Source organism: Portunus trituberculatus, chromosome 18 (genome assembly GCF_017591435.1).
Source record: "Portunus trituberculatus isolate SZX2019 chromosome 18, ASM1759143v1, whole genome shotgun sequence".
Classification (NCBI taxonomy): Eukaryota; Metazoa; Arthropoda; class Malacostraca; order Decapoda; family Portunidae; genus Portunus; species Portunus trituberculatus.
Genome location: NC_059272.1, coordinates 7,056,461 through 7,075,773, shown reverse-complemented (window position 1 = coordinate 7,075,773; position 19,313 = coordinate 7,056,461). Strand labels below are relative to the sequence as shown.

The 19,313-nt window shown below is 37.6% G+C and overlaps 1 protein-coding gene across 1 annotated transcript; it reads left to right on the top strand.

The window, feature by feature from the left end:
- The first annotated feature begins 70 nt into the window (after positions 1-70).
- On the top strand, positions 71-16,162 carry LOC123505633 (translocon-associated protein subunit alpha-like). Its single transcript, XM_045257188.1, has 6 exons — positions 71-200; positions 409-496; positions 7,608-7,829; positions 10,468-10,727; positions 11,136-11,394; positions 15,565-16,162. The coding sequence occupies exons 2-6, from the start codon at positions 421-423 to the stop codon at positions 15,624-15,626; spliced, it is 879 nt and encodes a 292-aa protein (XP_045113123.1). The 5' UTR covers positions 71-200; positions 409-420; the 3' UTR covers positions 15,627-16,162.
- Positions 16,163-19,313: the final 3,151 nt, after the last annotated feature.

Here is a 19,313-nt window from a genome sequence, read left to right as displayed (position 1 = left end):
AGTAAAATGTCTAATAAAATGGAATGAATGTCCGAAAACATGATGTCTTTTGAAGGTGACAGCGGCGACCGTCAGTAAAGGAAGACGTTAGGTGCGTGTGTTGGCAGCTGGCGTGTTCCACGTTGGTGCTACTCCCGCTGCCTTGCGTCTCTAGCTCTCGACGTCACTACTTTCCACAATCTACATTTCCTATTTCAGAGGTACTAATTTCATGAAAGGAGTCAATAGAAATATCAACATAATTATCCACCCCAATATTATTGATCTATATACACGTAATGTTCAGAAACACATGAAATTAAAATAAGTCGGTGGTGGTGTGTGGCATTTGATAATTTTCTTTGACGGTAGGGAAGTGAACCGGCCTGATTGTAGAGGTACTGTCACTCTCTCCCAATTTGCTTCTAGATCTTCTGCAGCATGCTGGGTGGACTGAAAAGGCTGCTTTTCATCCTTTTCCTGGTACTCCCAGTCATTATATCTATAACTAATGGAGGTAAGTTAGATACATTTTTACACATCTACAAAAGATAAAGTTAAACTGATCTGATTTTGTGGTTTGTCCACTAGGTAGTCTTGGTAGGATTGTTCTGATCATTATTACGTTAATCATCTACTATATCTCTGACACACACACACACACATTATATATATATATATATATATATATATATATATATATATATATATATATATATATATATATATACATATGTATATATATGTATATACTATTGCTAGCAGTGCCCTGTGTTTTATGTATTTGGTTATAATAAAGATTAGAGGTGCAAAAGTAGAAAGAGGAAATTACGAGTAAGCCACTTAATTTACAAGTGAAAGCTGGCCATCACCAGCGTCTACCAAAGAGCCGCCGCCTCCTTTATGATGGTTTGTTGGGGCCGTGTAGGCTGTGCGTCACAGCCTATAGTGCCCAAAGGTGCCGTATGCGGTGGTTAAAGTTCCCAGTTAGATGCGGTGGAGCTGAGTTGACTTGTGTGAGGTCTTTCCAGGAGTTTTTTTTTTTTATATATATAATTTGTAATCATGTTATTTACCGGCCTCCAGCTGCCAGGGAGACGTTATCCCGCAACCAGTAATTCAAGATAGGTTTAATGGAAAAGAAAGTGAAATGTGTATCGAACATTGAATACAGGTTGAGTGTTGTGTATTTTTGAACCTACAACCATTTGTGTAGTATCAAAAGGTTCTTGAAATTCCGTATTTTGCTCATATCCCACAACCTCAACTAACTCTGGGATTAGTAGAAAAGCTAATGTCTAGTGAATTGAGGCATTTATGGGAGTTTTTAACATGACTGTCATGCATACAACATTTAAATATTATAGTAAAGTTCATCTGTCCATTCACCACAATACTGGTAGAATGTGCAGTAAACATTTATGCAGGTACATCTTTTGCTAATTGTGGCGGTTTGTCTCCTTAGACTTTTACCAGTGTTATTTATTTTTTTTCAGTTTCCTTAACTAAACCAAAGCAATTTTTAATCTAACATAACTCTATTTCTGATATGACATGTTGATTTTCAAAAGCGTCAATATGAGTCAAGAATAGCCAGCCCCATGAAAAAAAAAGAAAAATCATAAAGTACATTGAGTATACTAGCACAACATGTAGTTGTGTCGTGGGATGCTGGCATGAACCATTATTAAAAATAAACTGAAAGAGCCAAATTACAAATCATTGTTCTCTGGCTGCAGGTGGTGAGCAGTAAGTAACATTGGTGAAACTCAATAATTTGTTGTTTGGTTGATTGGGGACTAGGTAGGTAAAGCTGTACATGAAATCATCTTAATTTTTATTGTATTTTATTTACTTTTTTTCTCTCTCTTTCGCCTCCAACATTTACTTCAATGGTATGAACATTGAGGTTCATTGATATGTTTACGGTTTTGTTTTGTACAAGGACAGTTAGGCTTGAGAAACTTCATTTTCAATTTTCTTTATTATTTGTAAGATATGAATGTAGGTTTCATTTATAACCAATACTTTTATATTAACTATTGAGCACTCTTCTTTTATATTAACTATTGAGCACTCATATTTATGTTGTTTATTTAATTGCAAATTATGCTATCACTGTTTTAAAGGATTATGTGTACCACACATGCACACACGCACGCACGCATGGTCACACACACACACACACACACACACACACTGCGTAGTGTAGTGGTTAGCACGCTCGACTCACAATCGAGAGGGCCGGGTTCGAATCCTGGTAAGTGGCGAGGCAAATGGGCAAGTCTCAATGTGTGGCCCCTGTTCACCTAGCAGTAAATAGGTACGGGATGTAACTCGAGGGGTTGTGGCCTCGCTTTCCCGGTGTGTGGAGTGTGTTATGTGGTCTCAGTCCTACCCGAAGAATGGTCTATGAGCTCTGAGCTCGCTCGTAATGGGGAAGACTGGCTGGGTGACCAGCAGATGACCGAGGAGGTGAATCACACACACACAAAAAAAAAAAGATAATTAAGGAGAAAGAAGATCTAGTGAGAGATGCAGTGGATAAGAGGAAATGTTTCTTGAGTTTTTTTATTAAGAAAAATCCAAATAAGTTCATGAGAGCATGAAGAGAGAGAATTGGCTAAAACTATTATCAAAAAGGTCCAGGACAGCACACAGGAGGTGGAGGAAGGGATTAGGTTGGGAAGATTTAGTGAAGGTGGTAGGAGACCAATGAAACTGAAAATGAGATCGCAGGTGGCGGTGGAGGAAATTATGACAAGGAAAGGGAAGCTGGCCGATAATACGTACTGAACATAAAGATATATGGATAAAGAGAGATATGAACCTGGAGGAGAGGGAAAAAGACTTTCTAAGAAAAAAAACGAGAAAAGAATGGAGATCAAGAAAAAGAATTTCTACTAAAGGGTTCTAGATATGAGATTGAAGAAGTGGTATCTACGGAAGAAGGAGGAGGTAAGAAATTAAGAGTGACTTATACCGGTATAGATGGGTTGTTATCCAGCGTGTTGGAGGTTAGGGATTATTTGAAAGATAAAAAGCCGGATGTAATGTGCATTGTAGAAACAAAACTAAGAGTGGAGATTCATGTTAACTTAGAGGAGGGATTTAATAGCTGGAGAAGAGACAGGAAGGGAAGGGTAAAGGGGGAGGAGGACTGATAATAATGGTTCATGATAATATATGTGTGGAGGATGTGCAATGTGGTGAGGGCAAGGTGGAAGTAATGGGAGTGACAATCAAACAGGAATTGACAAAAAAGAAAAATCATAGTTACATATATGCCACCTAAGACAAATACAAGGGGAACTGAGGAACATAAAGATATGCAAAGAGAGTTGATTAAGTGCTTAGATAATATGATAAGAGATAGAAAACTATTTTTAGTTGGAGCTTTAACTGTAAAAAAAAAAATAAGCTGGAGGGAGATGGAAGTAATGGATAAGGCTGGACAGTGCAGTGAGGAGGTGTTACAGTTGACTATGGTAAATACAATGGACCAGTGTGTGGAGGAGTCAACAAAGTACAGGGGGTAAGAAGAACCATTGTTGCTTGACCTAGTATTCACAAAGAAACAGGAGCCTCCTCCCAGTATACAATACCTTAGTCCATTGGGAAGAAATTATCATGTGACATTAGAGCTATAAATACAGGAGAAGGATGAGATAAGTTACAGAGATGACTACAAAAAAGAGAGATTAAATTATGCAAGAGTAGATTTTGAAAAATTTAGGAACTTTTTTGCTGACATTGGATGAATAAATGTTATGTACAAAAGGGCAATACAAAGGAAATATGAAATATTCTTACATAAATATAATGGAGTAAAGAAATGCGTACATTTTTATAGAGTTAAGAAAGAAATGCACGCTTGGTACAATGCTAGATGCACAGCAGCTAAAAAGGCAAAAGGATAAGGCTTGGAAGAAACTCAAAGCAGAGAAATGACAATAACAGACAGCAGTATAAGGATGCAAGAAATTAATAGAGTAAGGAGAGAGAGGAAGAAAGTAAGTTTGAGAAAGATGTGGTGAGTAAAAGCAAAGAAAAACCCAAGCTTTTCAACAGATTCATAAATGGCAAAATGAAGAACAAGGAAACAATAAAAAAAATAATTAGAGGAGGGAAGACATACCAAACAGAGAAGGAAATGTGTGAAATAATGAATGAGAGCGTCAAAATGGTGTTCACTGTAGAAGATTTTACAGAACCTTCCTCAAGGTTCGACTGACTGACTTGCCAATTCGACATTCATATCTCGCGTACCACCCACCCGGTCAAATCTGCTGCCACACCAAATTTGCCACCAGCCCGCCAGGCGGAAGTGTAAACCGCCGTTTCACCTCCCGCCTCCACGCCACTTCGACCATGCCGCGCAAAGCCACTTCCAACCCCAGACCTAAGAAGCACAATTTCCTGCCTTTCAAAGATAAGCTTGAGCTTATAAGAAAGTGTGATGCAGGTATAGCTCACAGTGTCGTTACAGTGCAAATGGGTCTCCCTAGATCAACAGTATCAACAATTTGGAAGAACAGGGATAAGTACTGCGAGACTGCTGCATCAACAACTTTTTTGCAAGTGTTTTTATTTCCTAAAATGTACTGTACAGCACCCTAATGTGTTTAATAAAAAAAAGTTAGATATAAATGAAGCCTTTAGTAGTACTGATTTAGTCTAAGTTAGTGTTTTATAGAGGTTATAGTGATGTTTTGTGGGGTTTAGACTGGAGGTTGGTCCCTATCCCCCCTAAATCTTAACCAGCCTAACCCCGTCAAATTGTAAGGATCCCCTGTATTGGAAGATTATTGGATAATTTGGATGTCAGAAAAGCAATGGGGCTGGATGGTGTATCAGGCTGGGTGATAAAAGAATGTAAAGAGCAACTACCAGATTCAATTTGGAAAATAATTAAAAGTTCACTAAATGAAAGGAAAGTTCCACTAGAATGGAAAAGAGCCAATGTAATACTGATATTTAAAGGAGAAAAGGTAAATGAACCATTAAATTTACAGACCAGTGTCACTTACAAGCATTATGGGGAAGTTGTGTGAAATAATTATTAAAGAAACATGTGTTAAATATCTGAAGAACAAGTTATATCAAACAGACAATGTGGGTTCAGGACAGGATGGTCATGTGTGTCAAACTTATTAAGCTTCTACTCGAGAATAATAGAAAGACTGGAAAGCAGAGATAGATATAAGCATATAAGCAAGATATTTGGATTGTCATATAAAATGTAATGTAATCTAATCTAATGTAAAAGTGGCATTTCAATTCATGGACAAAGTTATGATGAAAAAATTCATCACAAGCATGATATATCCAAAGCTGGAATATTCAGCAGTGGTGTGGTCTCTGAGCTCTAAAAAAGATATAATAAGGTTAGAATGGATACAGAAGATTGGTACAAAGATGCTACCAGAACTAAAGGACCTAACATATGAAGAACGGCTGAAGGAAATGGAACTACCAACCTTACAAGATAGAAGAGAATGAGGAGACCTAATAACAATATACAAGATAGTCAGTGGCATTGAAAAGATTAACAAGGAAGATCTGGTGCTGGTGACTGAAGGAGATAGAAGGACAAGAGGTCATGTAAAAGATCAGGATTAGGCAGTGTGTGAAGGATATTGAAATATACAGTTTTCTACACAGAACAGTGAAGAAGTGGAATGCATTGAATAATGGAGTTGTTACAGCATATAATGTGCACAACTTTAAGGAAAACTTGGATAAATGGAGACATGGAGACAGAACACTATAAGCCCGCTCAAACCCTGTACAATACAACTAGGTAAACACACACACACACACACACACGTGGAACAGTTTAAATGAAGAAGTAGTGTCTGTAACGAGTGTGCATGCTTTTAAAGTAAGATTGGATAAGTGTAGATATGGAGACGGGGCCACACGAGCATAAAGCCCAGGCCCTGTAAAACTACAACTAGGTAAATACACACACACACACACACACACACACACACACACACACACACACACACACACACACACACACACACACACACACACACACACACACACACACACACACACACACACACCAGCCGGGTGGAGATATTTGGGTGTGTCTCCTTTCACGTGTAGCTCCTGTTCACCTAGCAGTGACTACTCACTGCTAGGTGAACAGGAGTTGTGACGTTGTTGTCCTGGTGTGTGGTGTGTGCCTGGTCTCAGTCCTATCCGAAGATCGGGAATAATGAGCTCTGAGCTCGTTCCGTAGGGTAACGTCTGGCTGTCTCGTCAGAGACTGCAGCAGATCAAACAGTGAAACACACACACACACACACACACACACACACACACACACACACACACACACACACACACACACACACACACACACACACACACACATCTTTATGCTGCCTAAGCTTTGTTTTCCACACAGTGTAAGTGCTTCTATGTTTAGCAATATAGCAAGTGACCACTTATGATAATATTTTATCATTGTTAGTTGTTAGAAAATTACTTTAATTTTGCTTAAAATACCATATTAATTGACTTTTCTATTGATATATTTCAGGTGTGTACCAGATTAGTTGGATTTCCATTATTTTAAATGGGGAAATTTATTTCAAGATACAAGTGTTTCAAAATACAAGTTATGTTATGGAACAAATTGAATTTTGTAACCCGAGGCACCATTGTTATTAAAAGTAATGCTGTGTTGAATTAATAAGAAATAACAATAAAGGCTAAGAAGGTCATACAGTTATGGAAGATAATTATTACTGGGTGGAATTTTACTTAAAATACAAAGAGGATTCTTTTGAAAGAAATATTAGTCCTTCAACATTAACAGAATTGGTCATGGAATACAAACAAGTCACAATTATGTATGATGGAAAAATTACATTAGAGATGTCTAGAAAGGATGAAGTGAGTGAGAACAATTGAGAATTTTAGCATGGAGACAAGCAAATTTCAGTTTTCCCGAGTCTGAGAAATAGGAGAAGGAATATTTGGACTCTATTCAGAAATTATGGCTATAAGATAAAGAATGAAATAGCATTTGATGAAAACATGAATTAGAAACAATGGTAATTCACTATGCTCAGCAGGCATCTTTTATAAGGGGAGGTGGCAGTAGACAGTAGACGATAATTACTCCCAGTGAGGTCTAATAGCACAGGTTCAGGGGGTTGCTGTGAAGTTATCATTAAAGCCAGATGTGACCTCACTGAATGTTTCTCTTTGTGTCTCACAACACAAGGGGCAATCACAGCCTGCCCTCTAAAGACAACTCTTCCTTCACACAACACTGCATGCATCTAACTACACATACATTCTTCACACAAAATTTAAAATGATAAAATAAAATGTTGGCTCCTATATCATCCACATAGTCCCAATCTGACTATTCAACTTGTTTGGGGACTGACACCTCAGTGAGTCTTTTTTTCATTCATAATTTTTGTTGCCCTTGGCCAGTTCTCTCTCATACAAAAAAAAAAAAAAAAAAATGCAGTAAATGTTGATAGATTCTGCAAAAAAAAAAAAAAAAAAAGGAAGAAAGACTCGCATATGTTAGAGCATGTCTATAGTGAATTATTGTTTTGTAAGGAAATATTACAATATGTATGATATGCTCACAGGACACATGAAAGCTTGGGCACATGAAGATGAGGTGGAAGGTGAGGAGGATGAACTTTCTGATGATGATGAAGTAAATGTTGATGATGGAACTGGTGGAGAGGTGGAGACAGCAGATGGAGGTGAAGAGGAAGAAGAGGAAGATGAAGAAGAAGCTGCTGCCAAAGGATCACCAGATGCTGATACTGTGATTCTCTTTACCAAGCCTGTTGGTGCTGGCACTGGTGAGTTATATCCTTAATGAATTTTAAAATCAAATGGAAGTAATTTGCTATTGTACTTCCACAAACTGAGGGTGAAAACCATGTTCCTGTAAAACAACTATGCTAATGAATGTGGCTTATGTAGTTAGTTTTTTGCAGGAGAAACTGGTTTGTAGGGCCCTTGGCTGCTTTTTTTGTGATCACAATTCAACTGTCTTTATAAGTCTTTAAATGTTACTGTTTATCAAATTCGACTGTCTTTATAAGTCATTAGATGTTACTGTTTATCATTTACCTTTTGAGGACTGAAAATTAAATCTGAAAATTTAATGTCTTTTTTAAATAGTTAATAGATAATGAATATAGATAAACACATATCTGTATTTTTCATTTATTGATGATGATATTGACTGACACCTTACACTAATTAATCAAAATTTTATTCTTACAATCCTGAATAAAATATGAATAAAGAATTTGAGAAAGTTGAAAGTTATTGGCATTTTTTAAAATTTAAACTAGTGATTAATTAATCTGTTTTCTTGTTTGATTATGGCTTGTGCTGCTACCACCACCAGATATACTTCCAGTAATTACTTAATATTAAATGTTTGATACTACTGTCTTTATATCATCACACTGCACACTACAGTCCAACAGTGACAACACCATTGATGTCACGTTGTCCTTTACTCAACCTCTCCAGCACAGGGTATTGGATTTTTTTTTTTTTTTTTCCTAGGAGGATGGAGGGTATTGATGGTGTTGGAATGCATTAATCTGTACACCATAGAAGATTGGAGATGCAGTAGTTTTATAGATATCATAGAATTAGATGTCTAAGTTACTGTATGTATTTCTCCATCACCATAGACTTTTATATACAGATGTCCTCTTTTAGTGCACACCTCAGTTAATGCTTTTCCGGCTTTTTGCGCAGCCTCACTTTGTTTCCATCACTTGTACTATGTGTAAAATTTCCGATTTTATGTGCACTTGGCAAAAGAAACTTTCGTTTGAGAACAAAATATATATGTTGAAATTTTTCTTTCTGACAAAAACCTTTGAATTAAATTAAAATAAATTAAGAAATTATATTTGAACAGCAAAAATGGTAATTAAATGTCAAAATATATAAATTACACTTTACATAACAAAGAATCAATGAGACTGTTCAATGCTTTGTTTATGTTTTGGTCCAGCCACATTGTTCCAGCCTGTGTGTGTTTCATATTTCACGTTTGCTAAGCATCATGATATTTTTTTTATTCCCCTGCAAGTTCACTGTATATAAGTACAGTAGGCTCTCAACATTTGCAAATTCCACTTTTACAAGGTTCCCACATTCACGAGTTTCCAGCAACACAAACATATTTAGCAAAATTCAGTCAAGTTAGCAGGTGCCACTTGGTGGCGAGTCTGAACAACCGAAAGACTGATCTTGATGCTACAGATGGCTCAAAATTGCTCTCCAGCTTTCAGACAAATAAGTTATTAAAAACAACATTGCATAATTATCTGTGGCCAAAGAAAGGAAAATAAAACATTTAGATGAAAGAACCATTTGTTGTGAGTGAAGAAAGAAACAATTCTATCCAGCACCGCCGTTGCAAAGGCTGTGCTGGAACCTTTAACCTTGGATCAGCAGCTCCTATAGAAAACAAGCAGATAAAGAAAAGCAGTATCCTGATCACTAATTATCCCTATTTATAGTGGTAATGAGTTTTGATGGGTGGCAGCTCCAGCGTGGATGGCGATGCAATTGCAGTGCGCTTAGTGTGTTTACATTGTGGTGATTGGTTATAAATCTCATAAATGAGCCTGCACAATGGAAAACGATTAAGTAGACATAATTCATAATCAGAATATTGAAATATCAAATAATGGTGATGACATGAAGAGGAAATGGTCTCAGTTGGCAATCAGAATGTATTTCACAAGGAAGGCTGCTGCTAACCCTCTTGTCTCACCTGAACCTCAACCCAGGCACTAGACTCCTTTATGCCATGCAGTTACACTCCCCATCATCTCATCCAATTATCATCATCATCATCATCATCACAAGTAATAGTGCGCTGAAACTTGCACAAGTGGTGAGTGTTTTGTTTTTCCTACTTGTATGTATTGTATTATTAAATGATAACATGTACAATATTTCATACTGTTTTTGTACTTTTATGAGTTATTAGGTTTATTTGATGAAGGAAATATTATTGTTAGGTAAAGAAAACCCTAATATTAGGTAAAGGAAACCCTCTTGTTATGTTAAGTAAACATTATTGTTTTGTATGTGTATATGTAATATGTGCACCAAACATTCATGAGTTTTCAGCTTTCGTGAGTTTCACAATCCCCTAACCCTTGCGAATGTTGAGGACATACTGTAAGAGCTTTGTTGTTTGTGGAATAATAATGTTTTATGTGTCAAGAATGATCAATTTGAGGGCAGTTATGGGGGTCTCTGGGATCAATCTTGGTGGGTCCTGGTCCCAATCTTATTTATAACATAAGGTTCTATTATTCAATTAGTGTGTTTTTTATATGTGCGCACATTTTGTCGGTTCCTTTCCTGTGCATTAAGGGAGGACCCCTGTATAACATTCTTTCTACAAGCAGCATTGAAGTTGAATGTTACTAGTTGATGGTTTTCTTCTTCCAGAACTGCCTGCTGGAAAACTTGTAGAGTTCCTTGTGGGATTCACCAACAATGGAGACAAAGACTTCATATTGGATGCTATTGATGCTTCTTTCCGCTACCCAATGGATTTCAATTTCTACATTCAGAACTTCACTGCCATTCCCTACAACCGAGCTGTCAAGCCTCGCCAGGAGGCCACAGTAATGTATTCCTTCTACCCAGCAGAAGCTTTTGCTGCAAGACCCCTTGGACTCACTGTCAACCTTGCCTACCATGATGCTGTTAGTAAATACTTGCTCACACATTGATCTTAATACTATTTCTTATAGTAAACAGGATTGAATTTGTCTTTGAAAACAGAGGTTACCAATAGCCTGTGTCTTGTGTATATCATACTTTGGCTTTGTTTATATCCAGTAGATGAAAGCTTGAAATAGAGGACGTCAGATTGTTTGGATATAAGGATAGATGATACAGTAATACATATATTAGAATACATAAAGTCTTTAGATTAGGAAGATAAAGTATCAGATTATATTAATGAAAAATTAAGAGAAGCTATAGCCTTGCTGAGTTGAAAGGATATGAATGATCACTGATTTTCTTTTGCTTTTTTCTTAAACAAAATGTGTCCAGTTGAGTGTTACATTGCAGTGAGCTGGAAAGAAAAATTGGCATGTCTTTTTCAGGATGGCAACTCCTTTTTGGAAGCTGTTTTCAATCAGACTGTAAGCATTGTTGAGCTGGATGAGGGTATGGATGGAGAGACATTCTTCTTGTATGTGTTCCTGCTGGCATTCAGTGTGCTGCTGTTGGTGGCTGGCCATCACTTTCTCTCCTCATTCGGCCGCAAGAAGGGAAGCAAAAAGGCTGTCGTGGAAGTTGGTACCAGCAAACGTGACGATGTGGACTATGACTGGCTTCCCAAGGAAGTCCTCAATGAAATCAGTAAGTCTACCAAGTTTTAGGAAGGTGAAATATGAGAAGGGAATATTATAGATTTAATTTGTATGAAAATTGTATATAGATTCTTTTTATTTATCTTAAAATTGTCATTTGATCATCAGGCAATTTTGTTTTCATTATTGCTAACATATTGTTTATGGTATCTTTAATTAATTTTTTTATACATATAAATAGAAAGATACTTAAGTATTGGAGCTTTTTTCCTGATCACCTTTTGCTTGAGTGTTATTAATTATGTCTGTAGCAATTCATATTGACAGATTTCCTATGATGGCAGTAATTGCTTATTGTATTTAGGTTAGAATACCATTATTTCAGTTGTGGCCCAGGTGAGCTGGGCACGACTAATTTTTTCAATTGTAACTGACTTTGTGACTTTGCTGCTGGATCTGATGCATCTTTGAGACTATTTTTGGCCCCCAAGTGCAACCTGTCAACTGTGACTTTTTTTCCAGTGACACTGCTATATTACAAAGTAAACTTTAGCATAAAAACAGAAATGTACTTTTATAAAGCAGAGAAACATGTATATTATTATTATTATTAGTAGTAGTAGTAGTAGTATTTTATTTTTATTGATCTTTTTTTTTATTTATTTTTTAGTTAAAATACATTCTAAACTACAGTAAGCCCCCGCACTTGGTGAATTAATTAGTCTGGCAAAACTACCGCCAATGGTGAATTTCACCAAGCACGAGTTCTTTATACAATATAAATTGCCTAAAAAATGACTCAGTCAGTCTTTGGTCATTGCCAAAGTCCCTCTTTTGACCACTAAAATACGATCTTTTGAGCTGAAGTAAAATAGTTTGCCTTCACATATTAGAACACTTGTACAAAACAGACCAGTAAACAATAAATAAAGCTAATAAGACATGATATAAAAGCTGTAACTCCCGTTTTTCCTCCTGTTTCCCTCGCCCACTTTCGTTCTTGCCGCCACCACCATCGCCAGAATTCGTTCCCACGCTAGCAGAACAGAGGGTAGCACAAACAAAATGGCTGAAGGGGACTCCCACACTGCATTCTGATAGATTTAGAGAGGCCCGATGTCACCAGGGCGCCGCGTGGTTCGCCGTGCAGCCGCCAAGTTTGAATTCAAATCGCCAAGCGTGCACTCGGGTGTCTGTGGTCACCCTACCGCCAAAAGTTAATTTCGCCAAGTGCGGGGTCTTAAGTGTAATATCTATCTCTTCCTCGTTTATGTCCTCCGTGCCCATCTTCTCCAGCCACAGCAACTTCACTTTAATAAAAGTTGCCTTTGTTCCTATTCAGTCACAGAAAATTGGTGGTGTGACAACTTCAAAATTCATGGTGTGGCAAAATCGCAAGTCACAACACAGTGCCGCCATACCCAACAGGGAAAATAGCCTGTGATCAGTTATTTCTATTAATCGATTAATTGGTATCCTGCATATCAAAATCATATCAAAGAACATTGATTACTGGTTTTTAGTTTTACTATAGAATAAATATGCTTTATTGTTTTAGTTAACTTTATCATTAGGTTATGCTTCCATTGCAAGGCAAAGGTGTTATTTTGTATCATATATGTCAGCATTATTATTGGCATGTCAAATCCCACTATAGGATAAACTTCTAACCTTCCACTTCTCTCAGCTGGTTACATGCATGCCAGGTCTTGACCATTACAGCAAAAATTATTCTCATTTCCCTTAATTTTACATTTTCTCTACGTTTTACCTTTAGTTGTTTGTTGCATGTTACCTTTTTTTTTTTTTTTTTTTTTTTTTTTTATGTAAGAGGGAAGAAGGGTAACAAAATTTTTTTTTAAATGCCCACTCAGTTGCCAATCCCCTTATAGGTCTGAAAGGGTTATCCAAAAGATAGGGATATATGTCTTGAAACCTCCCTCTTAAATGAAATCGTCATAGTAAGTTGGAAATACAGAAGCAGGCAGGGAGTTCCAGAGTTTACCAAAGAAGGGTATGATGGAGAGTACTGGTGGACTCTTCCATAAGAGATTTGGATAGAATAGGGTGAGAGGAAGAAGAAAGCCTTGTGCAGCGAGGTTGCTGGAGGAGGAGGGGAGGCATCCAGTTAGTAGGATCAGAAGAGCAGTTATTATGAAAATAGTGATAGGTGATAGCAAGAGATGCAACATTACAGCGGTGAGAAAGAGGCTGAAGAGGGGAGTTAATGAAATGAAAAACTCTTGATTCCACCCTATCAAATAAAACTGAGTGGAACCCCCATACATGTGAAGAGTATTCCATACATGAGCAAATGAAGTCCTTGTACATAGGTAGCTATTAAGGATGAGAAAAAACTGGTGGAGACTCCTCAGAATGCTTAACTTCTTAGAAATTGTGTCAGCAATGGATGAGATGTGAAGTTTCCAGTTTAGGTTATGAGTAAAGGACAGGCCAAGGATATTCATTGTAGAAGAGGGGGAACAGTTGAGGATCATTTAAGCAGAGGGGATAGTTGTCCGGAAGGTTTCATTGAGTTGATAAATAGAGTTTTTGAGGCATTGAATACTACTAAGTTTTCTTTGTCCCAATTAGAAGTCAGGCATTCTGTGGCATTCCTGTGTGATCTGTTGACTTCCTGAAGACTTGGACATCTCTGAAAAGGCATGGAATAGTGTAGGGTGATATCATCAGTGTAGGAGTGGGTGGATAGGGCAAAAAGTTTGGTTAAGGTCATTAATGAATGATAAGAAGAAAGTGGGTGACATGACAGAACCCAGAGGAACACTACTTTTAATAGATTAGAAGAACAGTGGCTGTCTACTGCAGCAGTAACATAATGACAGTCGGAGGGGAAACTTAAGATAAAGTTGTATAGAGAAGGATAGAAGCTGTAGACAGGTAGTTATGAGATCAAAGCTTTTGGTATGTCTAACACAACAGCTAAAGTTTAACCAAAATCTCTAAAAGAGGATGACAAAAAATTCAACAAGGAAAGCCAGATCACCAGTAGAGCAGCCTTGGCAGAAGCCATACTGGTGATCAGATAGAAGATTGTGAAGTGATGTTTTTAAGAATCTCCTATTGAGGATAGATTCTAAGACTAAAATTTTTCACAGTACACTGCTGGTCAGAGCGGAAGGCACGGTACCTGTAACATCTTATGAAGGAGATTAACGAAACAAAATTTTTTAATGAGGGTATTCACCTAAACTAGTGATTGATAGGGTGCCCTTGTGCCTTCTTGACCTTTTGAGTCTCCTGGGAAATGAATCACCCAGGTGGTGGAGATACTGAGCGTCAATATTGTCCCATATGTTCTGAATAGCAGCTTGGAGGCATGGGAGGGAGGAGGTATCTCTCCTCTAGCTTCAGTTTTATGTATGCCCAGGGAATTTTTATAGGGTGAAGGTCTGGGGAACTTGCGGGCCAAGGTTTTAAAAGGCTGACATTGCAGAAATCAAACCAGTCAACAATTAACTTAGCCGTATGGCATGGTGTACCATCTTGCATTGCAGTTTTCCATACATTCATCTAACTCATCTAGAATTAGCTCAAAGTAGTTATTTTGGTTCATATGAACATTCTTTGGCAAAAGCACTAATTTTCCAAGACCATAGTAAGAAAAACAAACCCACACCATTAAAGAATCTGGATTTTGATTGTGTTGTGTAGCGTGGATCGTGACGGTTACTACCGGGTCTGCGGTACACACGGTTTCTCTGGTTGTCTGTAATCAGAAAGCTTGCCTTGTCTGACCAACGTACCCTACGACACTTACCTAGGTCCTAATCTTCATGCTGAGACAAACTGCTTGCCTACTGTTAAGGTAATCATGACTGAAGCAAGGTTTTGAAACTGCACGGCAACTCCATTATCCCATGTCGCCTTTCACTTAATTCAAATTCAAATTCAAATGCAAGCACACAAACCACAGACGAATGTTGACTAAGGAAACATATCATCTACTTTGACAACTAGAGCTGCAGAGTTGTCAGATAGTGCCGTATGTTTAGGAGTTAAGAGGGGATGAATGAAATTTGGTCAGTGTGGAAGTTGTTGTCCCTTTCACGCCTTCCACTCTGACCAGCAGTGTGTGTGTCTTGGCTGTTATTTTATTTTTTTTCTTAATTAAAAATGCATCTTAGATGACCAAATAATCTTGTGAATACTTACTTGCATAAAATCAGTTTACTAATAATGCTCTGTATTCTTGCAGAAAAGACTCCCCGCCAGTCACCAAGGACAAGGAAGGCCAAGCGTGTCGCTAGTTCTAAGTAAGGCTTCAGAGACATTTAAAGATGAAGTACAGCTCCAAATGGCTGCTTTAAATAACCATCAACTTGAGAAGGTGGATTGCGTTGGGGACAATAAGCAGTTTATGGAGAATTCAGAATGTAAGAATTTTGATAACATCAAGCGTGTTTTTGTACTGTTGATTACTTGGGATGTGGTGTTACTGGTGGTGGTAGTATCCCACATAGATTTCATAATATCTTCTTGTTGCCATAGATTCTCAGTATTGTGGTCTTCATTGTTGCTTCGTCCCTGGTCTCAAACTACTATACTGAAGTGCCCCCAGGGTGATCTTCAGATGTGGTGACTATTTGTCATTTACTCACAACATTCATTTACATTCATTTTTGTTTTTTCGTAACTAGTCATCACCTCTGAAGATTGCCTTGGGGGCATTGGTGTGTAGAGTGGATGTGGAAAAGTTTACCACTAAGAAGGGCTTCTGTTTGCTATTATAATCACAAGTTTGTAAAAAAAAAAATTAAATATGTCTACAAGGACCAATAAAACTTTTCCATATAGTTGCATGGTATCATTAATCAAGTTATTGTAAGTTTGAAAGAGGTAGTAGAATCACGTATTGAGGTAGTAAAAGGAATGCATGGGATACCAGTATCACTTTGGTTGTCCTTGCATATCCAATATGAACTGGAACAAATATATTGAAGATCTATTTTTGATGTAAAAAGAATCTAAGGATCTAACAAACACTACTTGACATAGATGTGCAGTTTTGTCACTTTAAAATCTTTGCTGATCAGGAAGTTTTATGGGCTTTATATCACATAATACATCATATATATTAACCTCTCTATCATGCTGATGATAGATAACCTGTTATATATTTTAAACATTTGATGAAAACCTAATCAGAATCAACAATATTTTTTGGAGGTCTCAAAAAACTCTTCAGTATTTTTTATCTAAACATTTCATGTTTGAAATTCACTACTTTAGTCATTCTCAACATGCCTTTATCCCAGAATATTTTCTCACGGCCACTTAAGAAATTATTTCTTACTTGTATGAATGAAGAGATTTTATATGAATGTGGGTGCATATAGTTGACAAAGTGGTGGAAAGGGTGACAAGATATATGTTAAGCTAGTTTGTGCATATTGAGAGGAGGAAGTTTCAAGTATATTTGGAAGATGGAAACATAGGCAAAAGAGTATATATGTGAAAGCAAGAAATGAATGTCTGGATAAGGAGAGGTGAAGGCTCTTTTGGTGTAGCCACCTCATTGCAAGATTCTTCCAGAGGGAGCAAGACTTCAAGAGGAAGAAAATATATTCATCTGTTTACCACATTTGATTTGACTTTAGTCCATAGGTATATTATTAATCGGTACCATTTGATTATTTTCTTGTGTACTTTTTTCAATACAATTATCATCTTATGAAACAAATAGTATATAAAAAAAAAAAAAAGTTAGCATACATTTTTCACTAGTCAGGTTCTGTTCAGGTACTACCATTTTTAGACTTGAATAATCTTGAACAATTTTTAATTAGCAGGTGGAGATGATTGCATTTCATGAAACAATTCATGATACTTTATCATGAAAGAATCCATATTGTATCTAAAAATATTCAAAATTCAGTTAAATATATAAATCTACAAACTTGTATTTAGTTAACATTTAATGTATACATTTCAACTGACACAATTAAAATTTGTTACTTGTTGCATGTTTGTTAAACCAGATTCATGCAAAATCTTTCCAACAGCTTTTGTGCATGTAAAATACAAAAAAAAAAGTGTTCAAGAAGCTATGCAGGTGGTATATAAAACAACAAAAGCATGAATTCTTCCATCCTTTATTGTAATATTTAGAATACTAAATTACTACTGTGCAATGACTGGTTGCTGTAGTCTCTGTGCTGTAGAAAACACACTAAATATTACTTCTTGTGAAAATAAATATTCAGTAAGACCCAAAAAAACAAGTTTGATCTAAAACTGACTAATTTATATTGTTACAGTTTGTGCCTTGATTTTCTTTATTTTATTGTCTATACATATTATTATTATTATGTTTATGATGAGTGAATTTAAATGTAGAATAAGGAGTAATGTCTTTGTGCAAGGCTATGTGTTTTTTGTTGCCCCCGTTGCATTGAGAGAGCCCGCGCTCCTTTTGTTTATATCTTCCTCAGCGGGCGCCTCCTGGAATGGATGTGTTTTGGTGGTATTGGAGAAATTTTGTGGTGATGTCATGGGTATAAAGTGTGTTGGTTATTTGTGCTCCGGTCCTAAAGGTTGGTGGTGTTATCTGGGAGATTTTTGAGGTGTTTATAAGGTCTGGCAAGACCAGCTGTGGTGAAAAGTGGTGATGTGGAGTGGCTCTTGAGCGGGAAGGACCGCATAGTGGGAGTGGTGACTATAAGTGGATCTTGGAGACTTTTCATGGGTTGTGTGGTGTTTTCTTGTTGGTGACTAGTCTTTAGGAGGTTGTGGCGTCAACTGAGGGAGAGCACGGGTGAGTTGTGTGGTGGAGCGTGGTTTTGGGGATATTTTGTTTTTGCTCATACTGTGTTGAATTAGGAGTGTAGATGGGATGTTACTACGGCATTTCTTGATATGTGGAGTTAAAGATCAGTTTTGAGAGCATTGATTGATTGCAATCCATGTGTCCAGCTGTGGCCTTGGATCTTATCTCAGTTGAGATTTGTGGGGGCCACTGATCTGTTGTAGTGTCGTCCCCGGGGTTAATTCTTATGAAATTAATATTTTTCTATGATTTATATGTGTACCACTGTGTAACTTCCTAGCTCGACACTGTCGTTACGCACTACACTACCAGGGTATGTGAAATTTTCCTAAATCTCAATGTCCTCACCACACGCATGGACAGACTGTACTGTTTCATCCACTAAGCCTCCAAACACCTGAACCTTGGTCTTGGATCAGGAAATCTGGAGTTCCAAGGGATTCGCCGCCTCGTGCAGTGCATCTAGAGCCATTATTACCAGAACCTCCAGAGACTCGGCAAAGATTACTGTATCATCAGCAAAAACAAGATCTGTAATCTCAGTATTGCTGAAAGATGCTCCACAATGACTTTGGTTTACAACTCTGCCTAGTACCCAGTCCATGCAAGTGTTAAAGTGATGGAGCAAGCATGCATCCCTGCTCCACTCCTGTATTCACAGGAAAGAATCTGGACACGCCCCCTCCACACTTTACAGCACTCACAGCCCCGGAGTATAGGCCAGTTAATAGACCAATAATCCTTGCAGGAATCCCATGGAGATGCTGAAGATCCCAGGGTGTCTCTCGATGCACTGAATCAAATGCCTTCTTGACATCAACATAGGTTGCAAGCATCCCTTGTTGAAACTCATGGTGGTGCTCCACCAGTACACAAAGCACTAGGATCCAGTCAGTTGTTGACTTACTGGGTGTGAACCCAGACTATTCAGATCTCTGCTGTTTCAGCAGGTGACTGCAGATACGTATCAATACCAAATGGGCAAGCACCTTGCCTGGTACGCTGAGCAGTGTTATACCTAGGTAGTTGTTGCAGTTCTGACAGTCCCCTTTCCCTTTCCAGATAGGGATGACCAATCCCTTTTTCCATTCAGGGGGAATGTTACCTCAATGCCATACATCAGTCAGGACAGCATGCAACCCACGGATCATGGCCTCACCTCCAGCTTTGAGCAGCTC